We start from the raw sequence: 27,131 nt of genomic DNA, 5'->3' as shown, positions 1-27,131 counted from the left end.
GTAGCTGTGCGAAGAAGATTCGCAGGTTGAGCTATGCGATATTATGTCGATAGTAGGCGCTCTGCACATAGCACGCATCCATAGCACACATCCAAAGCACGCATCCGTAGAACACATACATAGCACGCATCCTTCTATGTAAAAAACATATCTGAAGTGAGACCGTTTCAACCAGTGCTACGCTATGATATTTTCTACTATATAAAAATAAGTCGGGTTTTCCTTCCTGACGCTAATACTCTAAAACGCACGAACCGATTTCCACGGTTTTGCATTCGTTGAAAAGGTCTCAGGCTCCGTGAGGCTTATAGCAAAGAAAAGGTGTCTCTGGTTGCGAAACGGAGTTCGCCGCTAACATTTTTTATATAGATTTTATTTTATTTTATTAATTATGCAATTTTCACGCAATCATTTACTTGTATATAATAATTATTTTACATACGAATGAATCTGAACCTTTTTTTCAGTTTCTCAGGCATGCACTTATGTTTCTATTTTCTTAGTATCTAATAGCTTTTACAGATGTGGAGATTACCCAATGAATCAAATTATTTTAAGCCGCATATCCCTTATGGACGCAGTTCTCTCTATCTTTTTAGAAACATAATTTATAAAGTTTATGTAACATTTAAGATGATAAATGTAACCGTCATAAAGGATGAAAACACAACAGTCGTAATAAAGGATCAAAATAATCAAAGTGGTCTCTAAGTTCGATCTTTATGTGTGCGCATATGGCTATATAAAAAGGTGTGGAAGATATAAAGACTCGGTTTGGTAAAACATAGTAGGCTGATCACCTACTTGTCCCTAGAAATTCGATTGGTACGTAACAGATAAATAATTCTCCACTAGCTTGCCACTAGCCCATACTCCACAAGACAACACGGCATTACACTGATTTTTAGAAATTGCCATACTTTTTTTTATTCTAAACATCGTTGTGACAAACAAACGCACCTACAATTTCACCATATAGAAACTCGGACGGTTCGCACAAAAATGCGGAACGTTTCTGATAAAAGGATAAACATTGATAAAGGCATTAGTCCTCTTGATTAATACACCAGATGTTAAACCTCGTATGTAGTACCACTAGTACTGTAGCTGTATAGCTTAGTGTTAGAAGTAACAGTGGTATAACAATGTGGAATTATATTACAAGTGGATTGATATTATGGTCTATAGTTAGTACAAAAGCTCAAGTTCATGGACCATCGGATGTGCCAAGGGATTCGTTTGATCAAGAATTGTATGAATCCGTGCTCGATCCTGAATTATGCCGACAAGAAGTCTTGTACATGATTATGGAAAAACAATTGTTGTTGTTGGAATGTAAGTTAGATATAAATGTTGGGATATCTTTAAGAATAGTAGCAATATACAAGTTGGTTCTTTTACTTTTTACGTAAGGTTAAGTTAATTTCAGCTAATAAAATAGCAAAGGGAAAATATGGACTCTAATAAAGTGATTTTTAAGAAATCTATATTTATTTTTTATCCATATTGATAGTAGAGTTGAGAAGTTATTCCAAATTGCGGCTAACAAAATATCAATTACTATATTCTTATGAATTTTTTCTCAAAATTTTCACATAATTTCTCAAAATATTGACAATCGTCATAGTACCAGCCAGTGAAGGGTCCTTACATAAAATCCCAGCGGAGAAAAATCTAATGAACTAAAAACAATTAAAAATCCGTTCAACCGTCGGTTCTCGAGTTATAATATAAGTGATATAAACATGTCTCTCTTTTATGTAGATTTTTTGCCATTTATCACGTATTCTTTTGTCAAATGGTGGAAAAAGAAATGTAGGTATCTAGTGAATTAAAACTGCCTTCAGTTATATTCAGTTATAGGTATTTTAATCCAAAAACGCTTAACTGAAACGAAATAAGAAATAAAAGAAAACTACTTTTCCTAATTTTGATATTAAATTAATTATAATTATAGGTAGAGTAGTTTTAGTTTTTTAACGATATTTTTAGAAGACTTGTAGAAAAAAAATAATAGTTTTTCACTAGCCGAGCCGAGGTTTTCACGTCTTCTTTTCATTGGCGTTTGTGATTGGACCATCAGCGGTTACCAGCATCTTCGTCCATGCTGTGAATCACATTAGTTATTTATTTTATAAAAGCGATTTAATAAAAAAAATATATATATCTTGAACATAGGTATGAAAAAATATATTAGAAATCAGTTAAAATAGGCCTTTTTAACGACAATTATCAAACTTCAAGCCTATTGATGTAAAGTTATAATCCTTACAACATCTTTTTAAAATATAAATGATGTTCATAAATCTAGTATTATCTATTATCGTTATTTATAATGCGAGTTTTATGTCGCATTCTTTACATGATTGATTATAATATAATAATCTATTTTTCAAATCAGTGCATATTATCTATGAAACAAGGGACGATAATTTTCAAACAAAAACTTAATACAAAAAGAAAGCGCGATATATATAGATAACTGTTTCAGCATAAAAGCAAGACTTGCGAAATGAATATTATGTTATAAGTATATGAACATAGTTAAGTGTATTTAGTATTTACTTTAGAAATTCGAAAATTAAAAATAAAGATTTCAGTGAAACCTTACAAACCTAACTACAGTCGTATTAAAAAAGCTCAAAGCTGAAAATCGGTGCTGTGATATCTTTTCTTCACAGAGCTTTAATTAAGAGTGGCGTTTCATATTTTAATGTTTTTATAGTGCAAAGACCTCTTGTGATATGAAATTATTTTTCAATTAGTTATGTATTTTTATCGTTTTCAAAAAGTTACTTCTCTATTTGCGTCCATTTAAATTACCTCTGTTTGCGTCGGGGATAAAAAATGTATTTTATTTCTTTCTATTATAATTCATTTTTCTATTATCCATACTAATATTATAAATGCGAAATTAACTCTGTCTGTCTGTCTGTTACTCAATCACGCCTTAACTACTGAACCAATTTGCATGAAATTTGGTATAGAGATATTTTGATACCCGAGAAAGGACATAGGATAGGTTTTACCCGGGAATCCTACGGGAACGGGTTTTTCTTTGAAAACGCGGGTGAAGCCGCGGGCTTCCGCCATCTAGTAATAAATAATATCAATATTTAACTCTGTTGCTCTCTAGTCCAGAGTGATATTATCTAGACGAATTCCAATCTACATAATATATTGCACAATTATTACCTACTTACTTTGATGGGGACTAGACGGTATAAAAGTCAAAAAAAAATTATCTGTTTTTAATTACCGATTTATAAATTCGATCTCACTTATCTTCGTGTCATACTCACGAGGAACTTGTCACATATTATTATGTCGATAATTTACAATTCCCTAGATAAGATTAGGAACTAATTGCTATTTTTATTAAATCTCAGTTTCTGTACGCATTACGAGACGAATTCGCGCACCGTTCAGTGAACATGAAATAAATTTGTAATTAAAAGTGAAAGTGCTGTGAAAAATGAGTTATAAGTATTTCTTAATTTTTATTTTAAGTATAATAGGAAAGGAAGTTAAGGCTTCTAAAATAATACCGTCTTCGTTGTTCGATGACGATCGGTACGAGTCGGTAATAGACCCTGAATTATGTTTACGGGATATAGCATATTTGCTGCTGGAAAATCAAATGATGCTTCTTGAATGTAAGTGCAAAATATTTAAATAAGATCGTGTACATTGTACAAAATTACTTATTAAATACAATACAGCAAAATTACCATTAAATAAAGTATGTCATAGTTAAATAATAAAACCAGTTCGTATATTGTTAAAATATTTGATATAGGTATTGCACCAGTACATGCGTCATGAATTGTGAAAATCACAATAAATTTATAGTAGAATGAAACTAATTGCAAAAGGAATAAACTATTACAAAATTAAGCCATTGTCTCACCACTCCATTTTTTTATTAATTTTTTTATTTAAAAAAAATGGGTTTTCTCAATTTTCAGCAAAGCCTAGTACTACGGACAAAAAACAAACAAATTTTTAATTACCTATAGTATTTTAATGAGAAAAATTATATATTTTAAGTATTGATGAGATAGGGATGTTCGATAAGATTATTTTTGTATTTCTTTCAATTATTATGAGTAGGTGACAGATAATAATAATAATTAAGAGTTCATGTAGAGAGCCGTTTGTAAATAAAGTATCTACCTTTCTTCCAAAAAACAATATATTTGTCAATAATTTTCTTTTAATTATAAAGAAGAAACACCTATTAATTATTTACTCTTCTGGTTCTTTGTATTTTTAGACATTACTTTGTTTTCATTATAAATTTGATCATTTAAAATACAGTGTTTTCACGTTTTTGATCAGATATGATATGATTTTAATCAATATAATCAATCACAAAATCATTGATTACATAGAATGAATGGAAAAAATACTACAAATTCATTATAAAAACTGTAATGTTTATTTTTAGCAATACATTTTCCATTAACTAAAGTAGCAGTAAACTAATGATAGGAATAAAGATAATAAAGATTACAGAGCAAATAATAATAAATAGTTTAAATTTCTTATCGTTAAAAAAATTACTTCTATGCATCCGTAAAAAAATTATCTGCAAGTATTTGTATGTAAAAATCAATTTCTGTTCGTAAGTCTCGCACTCGAGAACGGCTGGGCTGATTTAGCTGATTTTGGTTAGGAAATGTTTGTAGTTAAGGAAGTTTAAAGCGGCAAGAATATAAAAATATGTATAAGTAACGAGTGATATGAACTTCACCAGGAATTCTAGTTTATAATAATTGCCATTTTATTGGATCCCTACTAATATTATAAATGCGAAAGTAACTCTGTCTGTCTGTCTGTCTGTCTGTTACGCTTTCCCGCTTAAACCTCTCAACTGATTGTGATGAAATTTGGCACAAACAATCTTTAGATCCTGAGAAAGAACATAGGTTACCTTTTATCAAAACACCACGCGGGCGAAGTCGCGGGCGGAAGCTAGTAAAAATAAATAAACGAAAGAAGAATCAATCCGCACCTACCTACCCATCTGCGACATCCTATAGTTTTGAGTACAATATTTCTTTTATAATACCTAATATCATAAATCTATGACGCCAATAAGTAATCGATAGTGTGAATATCAAAGATTTTATCTTTACTACTGTATATTATTATACAATATTAATATGTATTAAATAATAGTAATCAAACATTATCAAATATCATAGTTTTGTTATTTAGATTTTGTATCGAAAATATTAGGTATAAATTACTATATTATTATAGAAAGAAAAGCAAACTTTAGGCATACCTAATTACTGTTATACAAAATCATCATTATGATTATTAATTATTAGAAATTACATAATTATTAGAATAAACATAGTTTATCAAATAACAATATCGCTAATCATTCACTGATTACAGAAATGTTTGCTATAATTATTGTTAGTAGGAACGTAATAAGTGTATAATACAACACTAATTTTACTAAAAGTCAAAAGATTACGCTAAGAATGATCATTTATAGAGAAATACAATTAATATTACTAGAGAGTGGCTAATAGAAAGCCACTACTAATAAGCTATACTCAAAAAATAAAAAAAAAAACCCTAAAAGTAAACTGTGAGAATTGAACAAAAACTACAAATAATTCAATGGATAGTTTTGATAAAGTTTTAACGTCCAGATAATAATAAGGCTCACGTCATTAATTATAATACCATTTAAATAACAACAATATTCTATTCCAGTCCTGGACGCCGGGCCTCGAATCCCGACCGGTATCTTCGAAGGCAGTACCAATCACTTGGGCAATTACTTCCAATGTCTATCAATAAGAGAAGAATCTCTAGACCCGCCCATACAGGGCAAATACTGTTCATTGAAAGTGCCTTTGAATCAGTCCTTAGAATTTCCCCCTGATACACAATTTGGTATCAATGGAAGACAGGTTATGGCAGATGAAATACGTAAAAGGGGAAAGGATCCAGAAGTTATACTGCGAGCTTTAGAGAAGAGTGGAGAAAATGGACCGTAAGTACTTTAAAAAGGCACTTTTTAATTTTATAGTATTATCGTATATCTTATCGTATTGAGTTTTAAGATCTAACGAGAATATAGACCCGTCATAAATAGATTTAATATAATAAAAATGTTATGTTTTAAATGAAGAATAAGTATCAGTAATAGAATAATCTCACTCGATCTAAAACGCATGTATAGAGCTCTCGCGCTCATACTCATGGTTGACTATTTTTGTGTTTAGGGGATATTAATTCATCATTGCAATTTGTCTGACTGATCTATAATATAAGAATGAATCGCAAAATGGGTTGGTAAGCGCATAACTCGAGAACGGGTGGACCGATTTCGATAATTCTTTTTTTATTATATTTCTTGAAGTACCAGGATGGTTCTTTTGTAGAGAAAACATAAATATGTACCACGGGCAAAACCGCTAGTTAAATATAAAATTGTAATAGTTATCTTAATAACATATCAAAAAATCAGACATTTAAAAATAAATTAAGATCATTCATTGGAGCTTTAAAACGTCTGATAAAAGTTTTGGCTCAGTGGTAGAGCTGTCACTGTAGAGCTCCACAAACATTCAGATATTAAAAAGTACACTACAGACTACTGTGAACCGAAACTAATATGCTTTAGAAAATAAGTTGTGTCTTACGGCTCTGGGATCTTGGACCATAAGTATTCAGTATTTCATAATGTTTATAAAACCAAACATTGTAATTTGACTTTATCACATAGTAAATTGCGTCTAGATTTAGTACCATTCGATATCATTCGCTATCAAAGCTTTAAGAGAATTGTGTGGTAATAAACGAATCGATGAGAATATTATCTAATACCTTTATTGTGTATAGACATTGTTAACGATAAGTAAAGCTAATATTGTATTAAAAATGAAAAGATTATGCAATAATTATTAAACAACAATCAACAATTGTGATGAAATTTAAACCCTATTTAATATTATAAATTCGAAAATTTGTGAGGATGGATCTCTTTGACGAAAAATATTCCGGGCGAATTTGGATGAAACTTTACAGTAATATATTTTATACATTAGTAGGTATAAAATAATAATACAATGCGCGGCAGATCAAGTACCGTGTGGCTTTTCACAATTTTCGCGTAGGTGTACCTATCTATACCTTTTAATTAGCCAACTACAAGAACCTCCCCATTTTCAGAACTGGGTTACTAGAATTCCTAGACGCTATATCATATAGATATGGTATATGCATACCACAAACATGTTCAACAGAGGAATGGGTAGCAAGTGCCATGAGAACTGTTGGCTTTGAATTTGAAGAGGTGTACTGTCGTCTACCAAATGATAAACCTTGGGTTGCAGCGGACTGGGTCGCTACGTAAGTATCATTATACCTTCCTATATCTATGATTTTTTTTAGTTATTAAATAATGAATCCTCTCTTCACGTATGTTTGTAACAAGGTTTAATAGTTATATCAAATATTGTTATTTTTAATATACTTAATGTAAGTAGTACTAGCCGTCTCCTGTCAACAAAACATTGATCGTAATAGACCGGGAGATACTGACACAAAATTTCGAGTCATTTGTAACAGGATGGCGGTTCTACAGGGTTCTTAGTACGCAATGACAAAAAGAAAAATGATGGTGTGAACGCTGGTACCGGCGGCTTAGTCGCGTGGGCGTTAGTCGAACTCATCGGAAAATAGCGAAAGTCAAACGATTTGTAACAGTATGGCACTTATTTCTCCTGTAAGTTTGAGGATCAACGAATATAAATACAAAATTTCAAAGATCTAGGTGTTGGAAATCTTCACTTATATAAATTAATAATTAGCCCCTTCCCCTTGGATATTCATTTGAAGTGGACGTCTTTTTTGTTTAGATTTAAATTTAAAAATAATTTATATCAAAGTAATTCAGTGTGAAATAATAGGAGTGCATAAAATAAAAGCAGTGTTGCTCAAGTGACGCGTGATCAACTCGCATAAGTAAGTTAATCTAGCAGAGGTCTCGCTTAACTGGACGGAATGGTTATTTGTATGAAATCACCGATCGACGACCATTATACAAGACCTCTCCGCTTGTAATGCATAAACGATAACTGTTCGATACTTCTGCTTTCCTAGTACATTTGTTTCCTACTTGGAGTGTTATTTTAAATGAAGATAAGTTTGGAACTAAATAAATTGTAATTAAAAACACCACCTACTATTTTATGATATCCTGGTATATGAGTGCATATATTTTATAAAATAAAAATGCCGCATAAACGAACTCCTCCAAAAACTAAACAAATGATTAATATTACTTCCGAGAACATTTCATCTGCTGCGACAGATACCGAGACGGAGGGCGCCACTTGTATTATGAAGCAAAGAACCCGTACACGGAAAAGACAGCATGATGACGAATTGTCCTTATTTATGATAGAAATGAAGGAAACTTTTGATGAATTTAAAGAAACTGTTATGTCGGATCTCCATCGGTGCCTGAATGAATTCAAAGAAGAACAAGAAAAAAAGTTTTCTGAACTAAATAGCACTGTGTGTGAAATTAAATGTCAAAATAGTTCTATTATGGAGACTGTCGCTTTCATTTCTAAGCAATATGATGATATGAAAATAAAATTGGATTTATTTGACAAGGAAAAGAAAGAATACCAGCACCGTATTAACTTACTAGAAAGTAAAATTGAACATTTGGAAAGAAATCAATTTTTATCAACTATAGAAATTAGAAATATACCTCCACAAAAAAAGGAGAATACGCATGATCTCTTAGGAATTGTATCAAAAGCCACGAAACTAATTGGTGTTCCGCTTAATCCGAATGATATTTCTAACATCTTTCGCATAGGTTCGAAACCAGAATCAAAACCAATAGTGGTCAAGTTCTCAAACGTTTTTATAAAGGAAAAGGTTTTGTCAGGTTTCAAGAAGTACAACAAAGATCAACAGGAAAACAAACTATGCACAGCCGATCTAGATATTGTTGGTAATAGCAATAAAATATATATGTCGGAATATCTCACTCCTAAAACAAAAAGACTATTTTTTCTTGCTAGAGATTTTGCTAACACATCTGGCTATAAATTCTGCTGGACTGCGAGTGGAAAAGTGTTTCTACGCAGGAAAGAAGGTTTACCACCAATTAGAATCGAAAGAGCGGAGGATTTGGATCAACTTAAAGCCCATCATAAACAGGATTAATATATACATTTTAGACATAACTTCTCTTCATTCTGTAATTTATGTTATATTAGTAATTTTTTTCTATCATTGTTTAATTAACTGCAAAATCTACTTGAGCACGTATAACGCTAATATTATATATTTAATACACTCATATTACAACACAAAAAACACACCTAAAGACTCACACAAACACGTTAACACATCATCTGTTTTACGTATAATCTCATCATGTATCATAATATTTATATCGGGTTTTATAGTATGGCATTTATTTTTCAACTCTTTATGTGGTCTAATCATGAACTCTTTCAGACTTATTTACAATAGTTGCTTTATTACTGTTCTTTATATTATAAAACTTAAAAATGGCTTCGTTAAATGATATTCAAGTAGATCTTGATATGGTGACGATAGCTGACTCAAGGGTTTGCGATCCTGACCAGTGTATCACTTTTATGGACTGTGTAAATGATAAACTAAAAATAATGACGCATAATATTCGTAGTATATACAAAAACATGGATCAATTGGAGCTCCTATTAGACAGTATGGGGTTAGATTTAGATGTACTGGTCCTTACGGAATGTTGGTTGTCCGAGGAAAAAGATCCTCCGAATCTTAAAGGCTATAATCATCATTTTTCATCCCATAATATTAACCAAAATGACGGTCTTACTTTATATATCAAAAGCGATCTTAAATATCATGTAAGGGAACCGAAATTTGATGAAGCGAATTGTCTAATTCTAACTGTTAATGACTGCGCTATTATTGCTGTCTATAGGCCTCCATCATTTCGTTCCACTGACACATTTTTAAACGGCTTGGAAACTGTTGTGAAGAGTGTGAAACATGTTAAAAATATAGTTTTAATCGGTGATATGAATATAGACATCAAAACAGATTCTAGAGACAAAAACTCGGGTTCCTATCTAACTCTAACCTCTCAGCTAGGTTTATTGCCAGCTCATACCATACCTACAAGAGAATTAAATTGTTTGGATCATGTTCTTTTAGGCTCTCATTGTAATGCTCAAGTATTTATTATAAATTCTTTCATAACTGATCATAAACCGATTGTGCTCACAATGGACACCGATGCACGTGCTGTCAAACCTATGATCTCTGAAAATTCTGTAAATAGGACTGATTGGGAAGAGGTTTCTCGTGATCTAGATAAAATCGATTATACTACTGTCTTACAGGCTACGAACGCAAACACTGCTGCAAACATATTAGTTGACACCATTAAGGAAATTATCCAAGCTCACACTAAAAAAATTATTAGATCTAAGCGCAAAAAAATTCTTAAGCCCTGGATAACCCCGGGTATACTAAAATGTATCAAAAACCGCGATAAATTGCACATTAAATCTAAAAAACAGCCTAACAACGAAATTTTAAAGTTAACTTATACTAGATACAGATCATTTTGTAATAAATTGCTGAAAAATGTAAAAAAAACTTATGAGAAGTCTAAATTGCAAACATCCCTTAATAATCCAAAACTTTTGTGGCGGTCCATAAAAGAAATTGCTCAAATGAATATTAATAAAAATTCCCCAACACCTTTAATAAGCGGTAAAGATTCTCCAATAAATACATTAAATAATATTAATAGGTATTTTTCAAACATAGGCCGGAAATTAGCTGAAAAAATTCCTGATTGCTCTAGTTCCCAGTCACAACATAAAAACGTAAATTTTCATCCACCCTGTAATTCATTTGTACTGCTACCTACTAGTGAATCCGAAATTTTATCAATAATAAATAATTTAAAAAATGATTCTGCTACTGGCTGGGATGGTATACCTACCCATTTAATCAAAATGAACAAAAATATTTTGGCTAAGCCACTAACTAAAATTTTCAACCTATCCATTGAAACTGGTAGTTTCCCTAACTATTTTAAGAAATCTCTCATAACCCCGGTATTTAAGGGCGGTGACAGGAACAGTGTCGAAAACTATAGACCTATATCAGTTTTACCAGTTTTCAGTAAAATTTTCGAGAAAATTATAAATAAGAGATTAATGAACTTTTTTACTATTAACAAGCTTATAGCTCAAAATCAATTTGGTTTTCAGGCGGATAAATCTACAGAGGGAGCAGTATTGGACTTAACTAATTATATAACCAATAGGCTAGATAAAAGAGAAAAATGTATAGGCATTTTCCTCGACTTAACCAAGGCTTTCGACACTGTTTCTGTTCCCATCCTTTTGTCTAAATTGGAAAGTTTTGGAATACGCGGGGTTGCACTTAATCTTTTTACTGATTATTTAACTGCCAGAACTCAAAGAATTAAAATAAATAATCTTGTGAGCACCGATATGCCTGTATTTTATGGCGTTCCGCAAGGCAGTGTACTCGGACCTAGTCTATTCTTAGCCTACATCAACGATCTGTGTCTTCTAAATTTAAACTGTTGTAAAATAATTACATTCGCGGATGACACGGTCCTGCTTTTTAATGGTACAAGTTGGAGGCAAGTTTTTCACAACGCGCAAAGTGGTTTTCAAATCATACTGGACTGGCTTCGTTGTAATAAGCTCACAATAAACCTTAAAAAAACTAAGTGTATTAACTTCAGTTTAAAAAATGATGTTTTGCCGATCGACCTCTCAATCAAAGCTCATACTTGTAATTATAACAACATAAGTTTGTGTTCTTGCCATACAATTGAGATTGCTAATAATATTAAGTACCTAGGGGTTATTCTAGACTCCCGTCTGACGTGGCAATTGCATATCGATAATTTGTGTTCTCGTACTCGTAAACTGATCTGGACCTTTAAAAAACTACGACAGGTAGCTGAACTTAACCTACTTAAAACTGTTTATCTTTCTCTCTGTCAGAGTATACTTAGGTATTGTATTGTAGCTTGGGGTGGCACTCATAAAACTATTCTTCTACCTTTAGAGAGATGCCAGAGGTCAATACTTAAGGTGTCAGCTTTTAAGCCAGTTCGTTTTCCCACAAAGGATATATATAATTTATTCAATGTATTATCTATTAGACAACTCTATATATTAGACACTGTTCTTAAATTCCATAATCTAATAAACATTAATGTAAGTTTCTCTAACATAAACTTAACTCAGCGTTCAACTAGAGATGTAGTAAAACATCAAACTTTCAATACGACCTTTTTCCGTAGGCAATTTCTATATTTGGGACCACACTTATATAATGTAATAAATAAAGAGTTGAAAATATTTAATTTATCACGATATAAAAGTAAAAAAACTATAACTAAATGGCTGCTCTCAAAGGATTACTACTACACAGAAAATGTAATTATCTCTAAAACCCGCTGTTAACGTGAGAGTCTATATAAGTTATTCAAACGTAAACACATTCTACTCATGCTCTTCTACTATTACATGAACCCACACTCCTCCAATCAAGCACACACGTAAGACATGTCACACACACACACACACTCACACTCACACACTCATACACTCACAAACACACCCACAGACACAACTTTTACATTATATATATATATATTTTACTTTATTCTCTGTTTAAATTACGTCACTATATTTCTCAACTGTAACATGGAAGGACATCGGTACCCGTAATACAGACTATAGTCTAGTACGGGACCATCGTTTTTGTATATTTTGTAATTGTGGTTGTGAAATAAAGATATTTTTATTTATTTATTTAAATAATAAATTTATGTTTCAAGTATGACAGCACTTTTTCCCCCTACTAGAAGTATGGCAAATATAATAATGGTCACATTTTATCAAATACTCTCCAAAAAGCCAAATGCAATACTGGTACAAAAAGATAGGCGAAATAAAAAAATTTTGCAGATTTTCGGCGGTATGGCGACCATTTGGAATCGTCCGAAAAGTATGGCATGGCGATTTTCATAAATGGCTGCACGACGATGGTTACCTGTGCAAAAGTTAGCTTGGTACAAATGGTTGAATAATTGTTTTTTTTAAATCAACACATTCGCGTCGGTATGGCGGGCTGTAAGTCATACCGGAAAAGTATGGCATGACACTACCGCCTACTTCTTTTTTATGGGCTATCGGTAAATTCTAAAATTTTTGTGTTACAAATCGTTTGACTTTCGCTATTTTTCCGACGAGTTCGACTAACGCCCACGCGACTAACCCACCGGTACCAGCGTTCACACCATCATTTTTCTTTTTGTCATTGCGTACTAAGACCCCTGTAGAACCGCCATCCTGTTACAAATGACTCGAAATTTTGTGTCAGTATCTATAATACTTATTTATAAAAACAATCCTGACATTTTGATAGTATTAGGTATAGTTTTAAATTATATCTTTAATCTTTTATGTTCACTTCATATCACGATTAAGAGGCAAAAAACGATACTTAAACAATGCAAATTATTTGTTAGATATTAGTCTTATATTTTGAGTACAATACAAAGACCATTTACGATTATTTGCTGCAGTTTCGAGACTGCAGACTGTTGACATTCTTGTACACAATATTTTGGAAGTGCGGGATCTATTTCCCTTAAATAACGTAATAAACTACCATTTCAAAAGTGTATTCTTTGCCTGTATTTGATAGTTTACGGGTGACATTTTAATGTTGTCGTGTAATACTTTATTGGGCGAATAAGTTTTCACCATGGATTGAAAAATCGGCCCTTAAGCTTATACAATCATAATCATAAAAAAGTGCTACGAGGTGCTACGCCATTTTGGTTAATTTATGTTATTATGTTCAATTACAATTTTATTTGTGGTAAAACATTTCAAGGAGTAGGATTAGTTTGAAGGATAAATTAACTATAATAATTTATCCCTAAAATTGTTTCAAAATTCGATAAAATTACACACAGGAATTTAATATTTATATCATTGTTTTAGAGCAATCTTCTCAATACTCGCTGTGATCACCATATTGAGTACAAGCTATGATCTCCACTGTACGTTTACACTGAAAAAAGGTAATTATTGCACCACCTTTCAAAATATGTAGAGCAGTGTTTATCTTATACTATCTATACTAATATTATAAAGAGTAAAGTAGGTCCAGTAGTTTATACGCATAAACTACTGGACCGATTTTGATGAAATTTGGCACAGATAATCCCTGAGAAAGAAAATACGCATCCTTTTATTGCGTAATATATACCACGGGCGAAGCCGGGGCGGACCGCTACTATCTATATTTTCAAATTCCATTAAAGTCATCGCTTTTTGTGAATAAAAACGAAAGAATCAATAAGAAATCGAACGTTACAAACATTAGTCCATAAAAATAAACAATTTTTTTTTTCCAAATTATTCTTACACTTAAATATTAAGTAAAGAGTCGATGAAGAAGAGAGGATAGCAGCATGTCATTACATCATTGTGGCTTAATAACTATTAATAATTCTGTGTGATATATTATTATAAGCTGAATTTAATAATCCCTGAATCAATCTTAATCAAAGGAAAACCAAGATTATGATAGCAGTTGAATCCAGTTATTTTAGGGGACTTTTTCTTATAATTATAAAAATACACTTGAAGCAATGATGAAGGTAATTATCTATATGCTTATTCTCATATCAAGTGTAATCTTGAAACGTGTGCTGATTATTTTTCTGCGCAGTTTAATGTTTAAGAGGTTAGGAACTAATAATAAAGTCTTAAAATTAGGCATTTATACACTCAAGCCGCGAAGAGAACGGAAATCTTAATGTAGAGCATGAAAAACTGACCTACTATTTTAACATGTATTCAGGCTTTTGAATTTTGAAAACCACACGGACTTAATTATCTTTCTCGTCAGCTTCTCAAATAAGACATGATCAAAACTATCATTTCAATATTTCCCTCGAATCGAATTCTTCACCTTTTCATGTAAAGTTAATGTTCATAACAAAAGTTCGAAAAGTTTATTCTATTTTCATTTTCAGATCCAAAGCAAATGAATCCAAACTTCAAAATATTCTCTGTTTATACAAATGCTCGTCGTCTCACCACATTTACTAAAAGCAGTGACGCTCTAGAGTGCCTGGATGGTATACGATCGATATCCATGATGTGGGTCATCATTGGCCATACGTTTTCCATGTATAACCACTTTACGAACCTTCTAGATGTTTTAGATGTAAGTATTTAAAGATAATTGTTTGCGGAATTCAAAGGATATAAAATAATATACATAATATATTAAGAACCTCTAACAAATAATAAATAATGCTACCTATATAGCTTGCAAAATCAAAACTAGTATAAACTGGTTCTTACAGTACATTGGAAATCAAATATTATTATTTTATTATAAGGTCATATGGATTAACGGATAAACCTATCAGAGACTAAAAATCTATAATTAAAACACAGGAATCAATTTCATATGAATTAAAATTGATGTGTAATGGTCACGTTTTAACAATATTATTATCACATATTTTAAAAAGATAATATAAAAAGACAAATTCACACATAAATAAAAAAGTAAATTTAATTAGAAATTTATATTGATTTATTTTTAGTTCCTCATTTCGAAGCCAGCCACAATGATTCAAACCGGTGTCTTCGCAGTAGATACGTTTTTCACTATGTCGGGCATTCTTCTTGTATACACTTCAGTTGGAAAAATGACTTCAAGTAAGTATTGCTACAGTTGTTCTACAAGCTAGTTTTACAGTGCAATATCATGAAGTATGTCAGATTGATAAATTTTCACCAAAGGCAAATTTATGGGGAAGATAATAATATCGATAGCTTTTCTGGTAGCAATGTAACCTACATTGCTACGAGAAAAACACGTACCTACCTAGGTTATTCTGCAATACAGTACATTTATCTAAATGTGCTTTGTCTACAAAACATGGGAAAAAAGGTTTGGAAAAGTTGATTATAAACAATAAAAATTCAATATGAGTTATCTATCGCTTTATCTTATACTTTATAGGTACAGAGTATAGAGGTAGGTACTATTAAATATTAAATCCATACTAATATTATAAATGCGAAAGTAACTCTGTCTGTCTGTCTGTTACTCAATCACGCCTTAACTACTGAACCAATTTTCATGAAATTTGGTATGGATATATTTTGATACCCGAGAAAGGACATAGGCTACTTTTATCCCGGGAAAATAACGCAATCCCGGAAATCCCACGGGAACTGGAACTATGCGGGTTTTTCTTTGACTGCGCGGGCGAAGCCGCGGGCGGAAACCTAGTTATTGAATAAACTTTAAAAATAGGGCAAAACGTAAAATAAGATAATAATTATACCTAATAGTATGTAGAATGCAGATTATCCATCATTATTTCTTGTCAGATAAAAGGGATTATACATCATCATTTTCATGTTTTGATAAAACGATTAAAATATTTAAGGATTTTACTTAATATAGATTTTCCTTAAAGTAAATATAGATAGTGACAACTGCTTTGTTTCAAAATGCACATAATATTTTGGCGCTAAAGAAAATATATTTAATAAAGTATGTCTCACAAAAAATATTAAAATAGGTACATGCTTTTTGAAAAATGGCTTCTTCTTTTTCGTTATCTCAAGTATTCGATATTTTTTTTATGAAAACAGAAATATATAAGAGTATTGAATACATTATTTATTAATTTACGTTGGTGGTATTATCGTATCCTATTAAGCTAGTTTTAATACTATAAATGCGAAAGTTTGTAACAATGTAGAGCGGTTTTTACTCTTTTATGCAAAACCATAGAACGGCTTTTGACGATATTTGACAGTAATATAGGTTTTATATACTGGTATAGTAACACATAAAGTATTGAAGAAACTTTTTCCTCCAAATACGTCCACGCGTGAAAACATAAAAAACAGACATTAGTGTATTCTCTTATACTAATAATAGTTCTCCGTTATCTGAAGTTACTTTACAATACTTTACGTTAATATTCTATTGACGATCATGAAAAAATACCTAATTCTTATCTTAATTCACAGGATCATTCCTCCGAGGTCTTCATGCGTTCTATTTGAACCGTATCTTCCGTCTCTTCCCACTTTTGGCGGCAATCGTGCTTCTAGAAGCTTCGTTTTTCCATAGAATAGCTGATGGACCGTATTGGCTGACTGTGGCCAGAAACACAGAAAGATGCAGGACTTGGTGGTGGTCGACACTGCTATACGTACAGAATTATGTGAATCCTGATGACATTGTGAGTATATTAAGTAATAATAATGAATTAGGTAGTTTAAACAGTATTGTGATATAATTTGTAAAAAAAAAACACTACAAAAAATATCTAATGGTGCATTTACACATTCGGCATTCAACTCGTCACTAGGTATACGAAATATTCGTATATGTGTGTGTCAAAGTTACGAACCACTGTCCTCAAAACCGCTCTTGTGCGAATAGCGAATGCATTGTTTACAATATAACGTTTACGAAACGCGTGTTCGTCGTTATTCGCCTCGCTATTCGCACGAATGTGTAAATGCACCATTAAATACGAGCCGTTAAGCTGCGTTTAGACCGTAGACGGAATTAACTCGGACGGGAAAAAATGTGATAAATAATTCTATGAATATTTGAAGTGAACCTTCTTTATCGGGGGTGGACAAAAATTTAGTGTAACATTTTTGCGTTACGCCGTACGCGTGACATTTTGCGTTACGCCGTACGCGTGAAATTTTTGCGTTACGCCGTACGCGTGAAATTTTTGCGTTACGCCATACTCGTGACATTTTTAAGGTCATAAAGAAGTTTCACTTCTTACGTGTGTACTCTAGTATATGCATACATTTTTTTTTGCATGTGTTCTTTGTACCTTTTTGAAATACAATAATTTATATTTTAGTGCATCGCCCACTCATGGTACTTGGCGATAGACATGCAAATCCATATAATATCACCACTAATATTATACTGGGTTTTGTCTGGCAAAAAGAAGGTTGCATGGACAGCTCTGTTTGGAGGTATTTTGGCTATCTTGGCGGCATCCACGATATTTAACTTCTTCAAGGATATGCCTTCAACTAATGCTAGTATTATGTGAGTTTTATTTTATAAAACAATTGCTTGTAAAAACATTGAAAAGTTTCAGTCAGTCTTATTAATTCTGAGACTTATTTGTGACGTTATAATATTAATATCTAATTCGTGTTTTGATTCCATTCGTGTTTTTAATCAAAACCAATTGTTTAATACTGGATTGAATTTTGTTTCAGCCGTTTAAATGAGCAAACCTATTACATGAACAATTTCTATCAAAATACTCTAACGAGAGCTTCCCCGTTCTTCTTCGGTATGGCACTCGGGTATTTACTGACTATTACAAAGGGAAAGAAAATAAAAATAAACTGGGTGAGTACATAACATTTTTTATTTAATAACAATATAGATACAATAATATAATTAGCGAGATTTAAAAGCATTTTAACCATATTTAAACGGCAAGTAATTTGTAAAAACACCTGTCGTGTTCAATTTTAATTCATAACAATTAAAAAAATAAATAAATAATTAATTTAATTTTTCAATTTCATAACATGTACTATGCTTTTCTTTGTACTGTACCACACCCCGGACACTCCATACAAAATTATTGTTTTGACAGTCACACTGTAGAGACTGCAAATGTGTGTGTTAACGCTTCATGGTTGGCACATTTTTGACTAGCGTAAAAAAAAATTCGCGTTTTTCTGATGAAATACATCCGTAAACAGCACAATATCTAACCATTTTCTACGAAAAACGATAATCACAAATCCAAAATAATAAAATTACTTTAAGTCAATTTGATTAATGTTATCAATCTTCGTTGCGTATCGTCCCTGTAGAAAAATATGGACCATTTTTAGACTGATCGTGCGGGTTGAGGTAAGTTTTGGCGGGAGGCGGAGAGTGTCCATTCTGTAGCGTTTAGCTACTATTATGTATTCTGTGACTGTACTTTACTTTTTACTTCCTAAAAAAATCTTAATTTCGTAAATTCGTTAATTTCAAAATCACAATAATATGCATGACATTATGACACGGAACATTATTTATTAATTTTGCATCACACAACATAAAGCTCTACATTATCACCATATGACATATCCACAATATTTTATAGTGTCATTATTGTTTCAACATTTCAGGTGATCGTCATTGTAATGTGGATCCTATCTGTAGCGATGTTCGGTGTAATTTTCTACTTAACGTATGAGATAATGCAGCTGGACTGGGATAATCAAATGCTTGACAACTTTTACAACTCTTTCGGAAGACCGATTTGGGCTTTAGCGTTGTCGTGGGTTATTTTTGCTTGCATTCATGGATATGGAGGTGAGATATAGATTAAATTTACTCTAAATTTGTTGTTGTTTCGGACTTTCGGAACAATATTTTGTGCTGAACATGCTTTTCTGTTCATTCAATGCTCAGTGCTCACTGTTCATTTAAATTAATTTATCGGAGCTTTAGTTTCGTAGTATACCATTAGTCAATATTCATTTAATTTTTCTAATAGTTATTCAATTTCACTCGCCACAAAGAATGCTTCAATAAAAGATTCTTCTGTAGAGACCGCAAATATTCTATTGAATATGTAAAACTGCTAAAAAAGTAGATTAATTGTACTATGCTGTATAGTGTACTTAATAATCACTTCAATAAACACCAGGTCCCGTAAACTGGTTGCTCTCGCATCAAATGTGGAAGCTGCCCAGCCGCATCTCCTACGCCATGTACCTATATCACTATTCCTTCATGTTCATTGCTGCAGGGATGCAACTGTCACCGATTTATTTCAGCCCAGCACAATCGGTATGTCCTACTAATAGGTATTTTAATTGCGAAAGTTTGTGAGGATGTGCGTGTGTGTGTTTTTTACTCTTCCACGCAAATACTACTGAACCGATTAGAATAAAATTTAGCACACATATAGAGGGTAACTTGGATTAACACATAAGATAGGTTTTATCCCGGAAATCCCACGGGAACGGGTACTATGCGAGTTTTTCTTTGAAAACGCGGGCGAAGCCGCGGGTAGAAATCTAGTAGATTATAATTTCTAAATAGAAATTGTGACTGTTAAATAGTAATTTTGACAGTATATTATTAATCACGCTACATGTTATGACGAGCGTCATGAGAACGAACTACATAAAAGGATAAATCGGTTAAAATTTTTTTTTTAATTACGTACTTACTTCTTCTCTTCTGAGAACACGATATTTATAATTATTGTTTATCTTAGCTTATGAAATTATGAATTAGTTACTCATAAAATTAAATCTTAGTTTGATGTGTCAATTATGTACTTGATTTCGTAATACATAACATATTATTATGTACTTGACTTTTTAAAATCTATGTAACAATAATTAAACAATTGAAAATATACTTACCCACGAATTACAAAAAGATACTACTGTAGATTTAATTAAAACACTATTTGTTCTGGATATTTTTCAGATATTTGACTTCATCGGCCACTTCACACTGACCTTCGTGGTATCTTTCTGCGTGACTGTTCTCATCGACGCTCCATTTTCAACTGTCACAAAACTCATCATGGGAGGAGGTAATTAAATTCGATATTATGTGCTTATTTGAAAGTTCTTAATTACAAGAAACTTTTTTGCGAACACTGAAAAAGCTGAAACAAAATAAAAGTTTAAATAAATAACACTTTATTGATAGGTACTTACTGAATATTAGTTTAATTGTCAAAAACTTTTTCTATCCGTCATTGTTCAGAAAATAAGTAACTGTAAACCTATATTTTATTAACCATCTATACAAATATTATAAAGAGGAAAGGTTTGATTTTTTGTTTGTTTGTTTGTTTGTATGAATTGAATAGGCTCCGAAACTACTTGGCAGATTTGAAAAATTCTTTCACTGTTGGAAAGCTACATCATTTCTGAGTGACATAGGCTAGGTTTTATCCCGGAAATCCCACGGGAACGGGAACTATGCGGGTTTTTTTTTGAAAACGCGGGCGAAGCCGCAGGCGGAAAGCTAGTCATTAATAAAAACAAAACTGAGAGAAGCTGTAACACTTTAAACCTACTTTACTTTAATAATACAATAATTAATTTTTAGGACCTAAGAAGAAAAGGCCTCCTCCACCAGAGGCCAAACCCACAGCTGAAGTCCAAATTGAAAATGGAACAGAAGCAGATGCCACAGATAAAAAAACTACGCGAATATAAAATGATTAAAAAATTTTTAGTACGTAGCATAGTACATAGATAGTAAATAAAAGCGGATTATTTATAGTGAAATAAGTACTTATTAGGTTAATATTAGTAGACCGGGAGATACTGACACAAAATTTCGAGTCATTTGTAACAGGATGGCGGTTCTACAGGGGTCTTAGTACGCAATGACAAAAAGAAAAACGATGGTGTGAACACTGGTACCGGCGGTTTAGTCGCGTGGGCGTTAGTCGAACTCGTCGTAAAAATAGCGAAAATCAAACGATTTGTAACACAAAAATTTTAGAATTTACCGATAGCCCATAAAAAAGAAGTAGGCGGTACTGTCATGCCATACTTTTCCGGTGTGACTTACAGCCCGCCATACCGACGCAAATGTTTTGATTTAAAAAAAAACAATTCAACCATTTGTACCAGGCTAACTTTTGCACAGGTAACCATCGTCGTCTAGCCATTTACGAAAATCACCATACCATACTTTTCGGACGATTCCAAATGGTCGCCATACCGCCGAAAATCTGCAAAAATTTTTTTTTTCGCCAAACTTTTTGTACCAGTATTGCATTTAGATTTTTGGAGAGTATTTGATAAAATGTGACCATTATTATATTTGCCATACTTCTTGTAGGGGGAAAAAGTGCTGCCATACTTCATAAATAAATTTATTATTAATTTATAGAAGTGAAGATTTCTACCACCTAGATCTTTGAAATTTTGTATTTATATTTGTTGAACCTCAAACTTATAGGAAAGATTAATGTCATACTGTTACAAATCGTTCAAAATACGAATAAAATCATACAATAAAAAAAAATCTTATACACATTCGCCACCTCCCACAGGTATGGCATTATCACACTTCTATTTATAATCATTCAGGAGTTGTTGAAAAAAAAATTTAGGGTGTTACAAATGGTTCGGCGAAAAAAAAAATTTGCAGATTTTCGGCGGTATAGCGACCATTTGGAATCGTATGGCGGACTGTAAGTCACACCGGAAAAGTATGGCATGACACTACCGCCTACTTCTTTTTTATGGGCTATCGGTAAATTCTAAAATTTTTGTGTTACAAATCGTTTGACTTCGCTATTTTTCCGACGAGTTCGACTAACGCCCACGCGACTAAGCCGCTGGTACCAGCGTTCACACCATCGTTTTTCTTTTTGTCATTGCGTACTAAGACCCCTGTAGAACCGCCATCCTGTTACAAATGACTCGAAATTTTCTGTCAGTATCTCCCGGTCTATAGGTATTTTATATAATTTGTATTTAGAGAAAATTTGCTCAATCATGCTCTCTGTCGATAGTACCTACCTATTCGGTTTTTATAATAATTTTCATAGTTACCTCATTCACATATTTTCTTCTAAACCTATGATAAGGAATAAACTGCTTATTATTCAATAAACTCAATAAATTATAATGGAGCAAATTAATTAAGGTAATCTCAATGAGTTATTGTAAAATATATTTTATACGTCCATAATTATTTTATTATTGTTGTTGTTAAATAAAGCATTATTTTAATAATACATTGTAGTATTCTTTAATCGTGCTTCCCTTTTTAACCTTAAAAATTCTAAAAATTCCGACCTTTTTTTATTTTTGGTGACAACGCCATCTCTGGTGTGACGCTATAACTTTCAATTCATTTTTTATTTAAGCGACATCTATCGATATTTGAATAAACTAATATAATTAATATTTTTAAAGTGTTATAATTAATTAAAGTTTATAATTATTTAAATACATTTAATTCATTAAAATAATTCAAAAAATAATCATTATAGCGATTTCTTATCTTAATAAATATATTTTAATAATTTAAAGCCACCTTTTATTTTTGTTTACAGCGCCATCTGTGATTGAATAATATTCTTACTAAAACCAGTAAGTGTTGTCATGTTTAATGACATCTGTTAATAATTTATAGAACTAAAATACCTATGCCAATTTCTTGCTAACTTCGATTCGTTAAGATTTTTTTAGATAAACAATAAAAATTTTATGAATGCTTTTTTTATAGCAATAAAATAATATTTTATCTCTTTTTTGTAAACACTACATAACTAAGCTACCTAACATAAAACTGGCATAAAAAATAATAGGCGCCATATTTCTGATTGGCGCGGACGGTAACTTTTTTTTTGTTCTAGAACTAAAATTCAAATTACTTCTTAGGTACCTATAAGTTCTTAATTTTGTAAGCGCGTAGGGGCTATCGTAATAACCTCAGTAATAAGTAATAACTTATAAGTGGTAATAACTAATGCATCACAGGCTGGAAACGGGGAAATTAAAATGACGAAATTAAGCCTTGGAAAACCAAGATTGTAACCTGTAATTTGTAAGTAAATATTTTACATTTCTTCAAATACGAAATCTTTTTTCCTTGTCTCGACTTCTTTTAAAATCGCAAGTATAACGACGACGACGACACACAGCCGCACTAAGCAGCCCGTGTTAGTATTAAGCCCGTGCACCAACTTCAAACCTATTTAATAAAATATAGCACATCTAAATAATATTATGTATCTAGTAACTAATTAATAATATCAAATCTTTTTTATTTTGTACTTTTTCGTTTTTGAAGTCGGTTGTTTTTAACGTAGTTATTTTTATTATTAAAATCTTTGTGATTAAGCCTATGCTTAATTAAGATTTTAATTGATTTAATAGGGGCGTGGTATTCCCAAGAAAATATTATCATAATTTTATATAGATAGTACATAGGGAATACCACGCCCCTGTTAACGAAATTTGATCGTATGATCGCGAGATAATTAATTGATAAATGATAATATTATTATATGAGACGCAATCAGTAATGTGTAATGACGAACATTATCAGCCTGGAAATTTGTACGTTTTTCTTATAAAACTAAAGTCATAGGTATTAAACGACGGACGAAAATGACGGCATATTTTGTATTTGCAAAATGACACACGTCCACATTTTGTGAAGTCCCGTGTCTATATAATATTTATTGTAGGAGAGCCCGTGGGTATCGTCCTTCACCGATCTGATAACTAATGAGACGTATTTTTCTATACTGATATTATAAAGAGGAAAGGTTTGTTATTATGCAATTATGTATGTATGTATGGTTTTCACGCATAAACTAGGTACTGGACCGATTTCAAAAATTCTTTCACCATTAGAAAGCTGCATCATCACTGAGCAACATAGGCTATATTGCATTTTTTTTGCAAAAATGCAATAAATAATAATGTAAACTAAGGTAAAAAATTCTGTCATCGCGTGCGCTGCGGACTCTAGAAGATAGAACAAAAAAATGTTCTACGGTATTATGGAATAGATCAAAATCTACAAGAAAGTCCGCGATACCATATGTCCATTGTCCATCTTCAGTAAGTTATGTTACTACAACAACTTTTTTACGTTTTCAAAGTAAATAGAAGTGCCGACAGTAATCAAACCATGTTATCCATAACATAATATATTAATCCTTATCCCATTAAATGATGTTTTATTATAGATTGTTTCAATACCAGCAAAATACTTTTTAAATTAAAAAAATGGGATATTCCATTCAAAAGATACCTACCTATAACGAATTTTTGAGTGCTACAGAAAATAGTAGGTAATGAGCAGACGTAGTGCGGGACGGGGTAAAGGTGATTTTCATGTGATTAAAAATTAAACCTATAGTCCGACCTATAGTAGACTTTTCACTATCACGATATCGCTATCTATGCGGGTGAAACCGCAGGGCATTGCTAGTAAGTAATTAATTTTTTTTTATTAACAATTAATATGCCTATAATCGCTTGCCTATCGAAAAGTGGTCATGGCTATTTTTAATTAAATTACCTTAAATTATCGATTTTTTTTTCATCACCTTCATACTTTTAATAATCCAATGAAATTTATTTTATTCATAATTTTTGATACACAGAATATGCCTAGTAGACCCTAAGAGCAATAAACCTATATTGCTCTGAGAGTAGACCGGACTCTCAGTGGAGTTTCGTTTGAAAAAATAGCGGACCTAAATCTGACTTCTGATATATATTGTATAGATCCCAGACATCCTATAGACAGATGTTGCCAACCAGTTTTGTGGTCCCCTCTCCCCACCCCGGTAATTAAATATGGCATACAAAGATAAAAATAAAAATTTCCAAAACATGCCGTGTGGGGTATCAAATGAAAGAGCTTATTGAGTAGATCACGAATATATAGCATACTATAACATTTCTTACACTTTCTCTAAGATTTTTTAGAAAATTTAGGAAAATGCTCCATTTTTTAGTTAACTTTAAAGAAACTCAAAACTCATGAATATATTTTTTAAATTATTATTTTAAATAATTAACAATAGTCCATTGTTTACGATTCAATAGTTCGTACAGTGAAATAGTTGCATGGGGGAGTGGGGGAGCATTCAAATATGGCGAGTATATTTTCAAGTTTATGCCAGAAATAAAAGCCTAATACAAAAATATCGGTGTCAGGGCTTAGAATAATTATCCCTGCACTGTCGTTGTATTTGACAGAATAAAAAATATGGCAGAATATTCTTGAATCAGCTTGAATTCAGTGAAAGTTGCGCCTTGCAATTTACATTTTACAACATAACATTCTGTGGGGTCATCAAATCCACCACATACATATAGCTCACTTATATTATATTACGAACTATTGCATATATGATAGGCAAGCAATTATATCCATATTATTTTGTTTATAAAAAATATTTAATAAAAAATACGTCTCATCTGGTTATCAGATCGTTGAAGGACGATCTCCCACGGGCTCTTAGACCAATAGTATAGGAGATAGCAATAGTATAGGAGATAGGTAATTGCTAATAGCTTTTTTTTTTCAAAAATATTTTAACACACATTTGGGTTTGGTATCGATCCAGTAACACCCCCTGCTATTTATTTTTTCAATATTTTGAATGTACAGAATTGACCCTTCTGGCTTCTACAGATTTATTATAATATGTACATACTTACCTAAGTAAGTAATTGATATTATTTAATACTTAACGAATCGAATTAGCGTCTGGCTAATTAATTTTAATATTATATAATAATTAATTTTAGATTATACTAGCTGTTGCCCGCAGCTTCGCATTCGTGGAAAAGATAAATTTTCATGGTTTAAGTTTTCATCCCCTATTTTACCCCTTTAGGGGATGAATTTTCTAAAATCCTTTCTTAGGGGACGCCTACGTTATGACATCTACCTGCATGCCAAATTTTAGCCCGATACGTCCAGTGGTTTGGGCTGTGCGTTGATAGATCACTTTATCAGTCACCTTTGAGTTTTATATATGTAATATATATAGATTATGTTTGAAGAACATAATATGAAAATTACAGATATTCTAAAATAATTATACTTTTTTATTAAAACGAAATAAAAAATTGCGTATGGCACCTATTTAACAAGGAAAAAAACGTCTTGCAATATAAAATGTATGTCTGATGGATCTATCTAAAGGCAAAAGATTAAAAATTACGCGTTAAAAAATGACTATAAATTAAGGATATTTCCCTGTGCAGATAAGATGCGCACTAATAAACGCAACCACTACCGCCACGCCAGCCAGACAGCCCGGACTATATAACCGAAATAGCAAGAGAAACAGTATATCGAAAAACCAACTATTCTAAAATTCTTTTGTTTATTAATTTGTTTCAAGTGACTGACAAGTAGATGATAAGCCATGTGTGCTGCAAGACCGAGGCGTTTTTTTCTTTGTCTCCACCGGGAATCGAAGCTCAAACACGCTTCCTCCG

General features: G+C 32.0%; 1 protein-coding gene across 1 annotated transcript; it reads left to right on the top strand.

Annotated features, from left to right (window-relative positions):
• Positions 1–1,145: 1,145 nt before the first annotated feature.
• On the top strand, positions 1,146–21,350 carry LOC149909134 (O-acyltransferase like protein-like). The gene is made up of 13 exons (XM_090101525.1): positions 1,146–1,335; positions 5,737–6,019; positions 7,201–7,380; positions 14,076–14,155; positions 15,116–15,309; positions 15,698–15,812; positions 17,145–17,359; positions 18,005–18,198; positions 18,375–18,510; positions 19,290–19,476; positions 19,814–19,956; positions 20,608–20,716; positions 21,241–21,350. Exons 1-13 carry the CDS (start codon positions 1,146–1,148, stop codon positions 21,348–21,350), a joined length of 2,136 nt encoding a protein of 711 aa, XP_089957651.1.
• The last annotated feature ends 5,781 nt before the right edge of the window (positions 21,351–27,131 follow it).

Source organism: Colias eurytheme, chromosome 4, assembly GCF_061535395.1.
Source record: "Colias eurytheme isolate Ceu_HAF_F1 chromosome 4, ilColEury1 Martin Lab GWU primary, whole genome shotgun sequence".
Taxonomy (NCBI): domain Eukaryota; kingdom Metazoa; phylum Arthropoda; class Insecta; order Lepidoptera; family Pieridae; genus Colias; species Colias eurytheme.
The sequence above is the reverse complement of the archived record's forward strand: the minus strand, read 5'-3'. Positions and strand labels throughout refer to the sequence as shown.

What these genes read in the sequence shown, in the direction of transcription:
- LOC149909134 (XM_090101525.1), top strand. Translation starts at nt 1,146, where the DNA reads ATGTGGAATTATATTACAAGTGGATTGATATTATGGTCTATAGTTAGT. An exon ending in ACAATTGTTGTTGTTGGAAT is followed by an intron (nt 1,336 to 5,736) that starts GTAAGTTAGATA and finishes ATTCTATTCCAG; the next exon opens with TCCTGGACGCCGGGCCTCGA. An exon ending in GCAGCGGACTGGGTCGCTAC is followed by an intron (nt 7,381 to 14,075) that starts GTAAGTATCATT and finishes TCATTGTTTTAG; the next exon opens with AGCAATCTTCTCAATACTCG.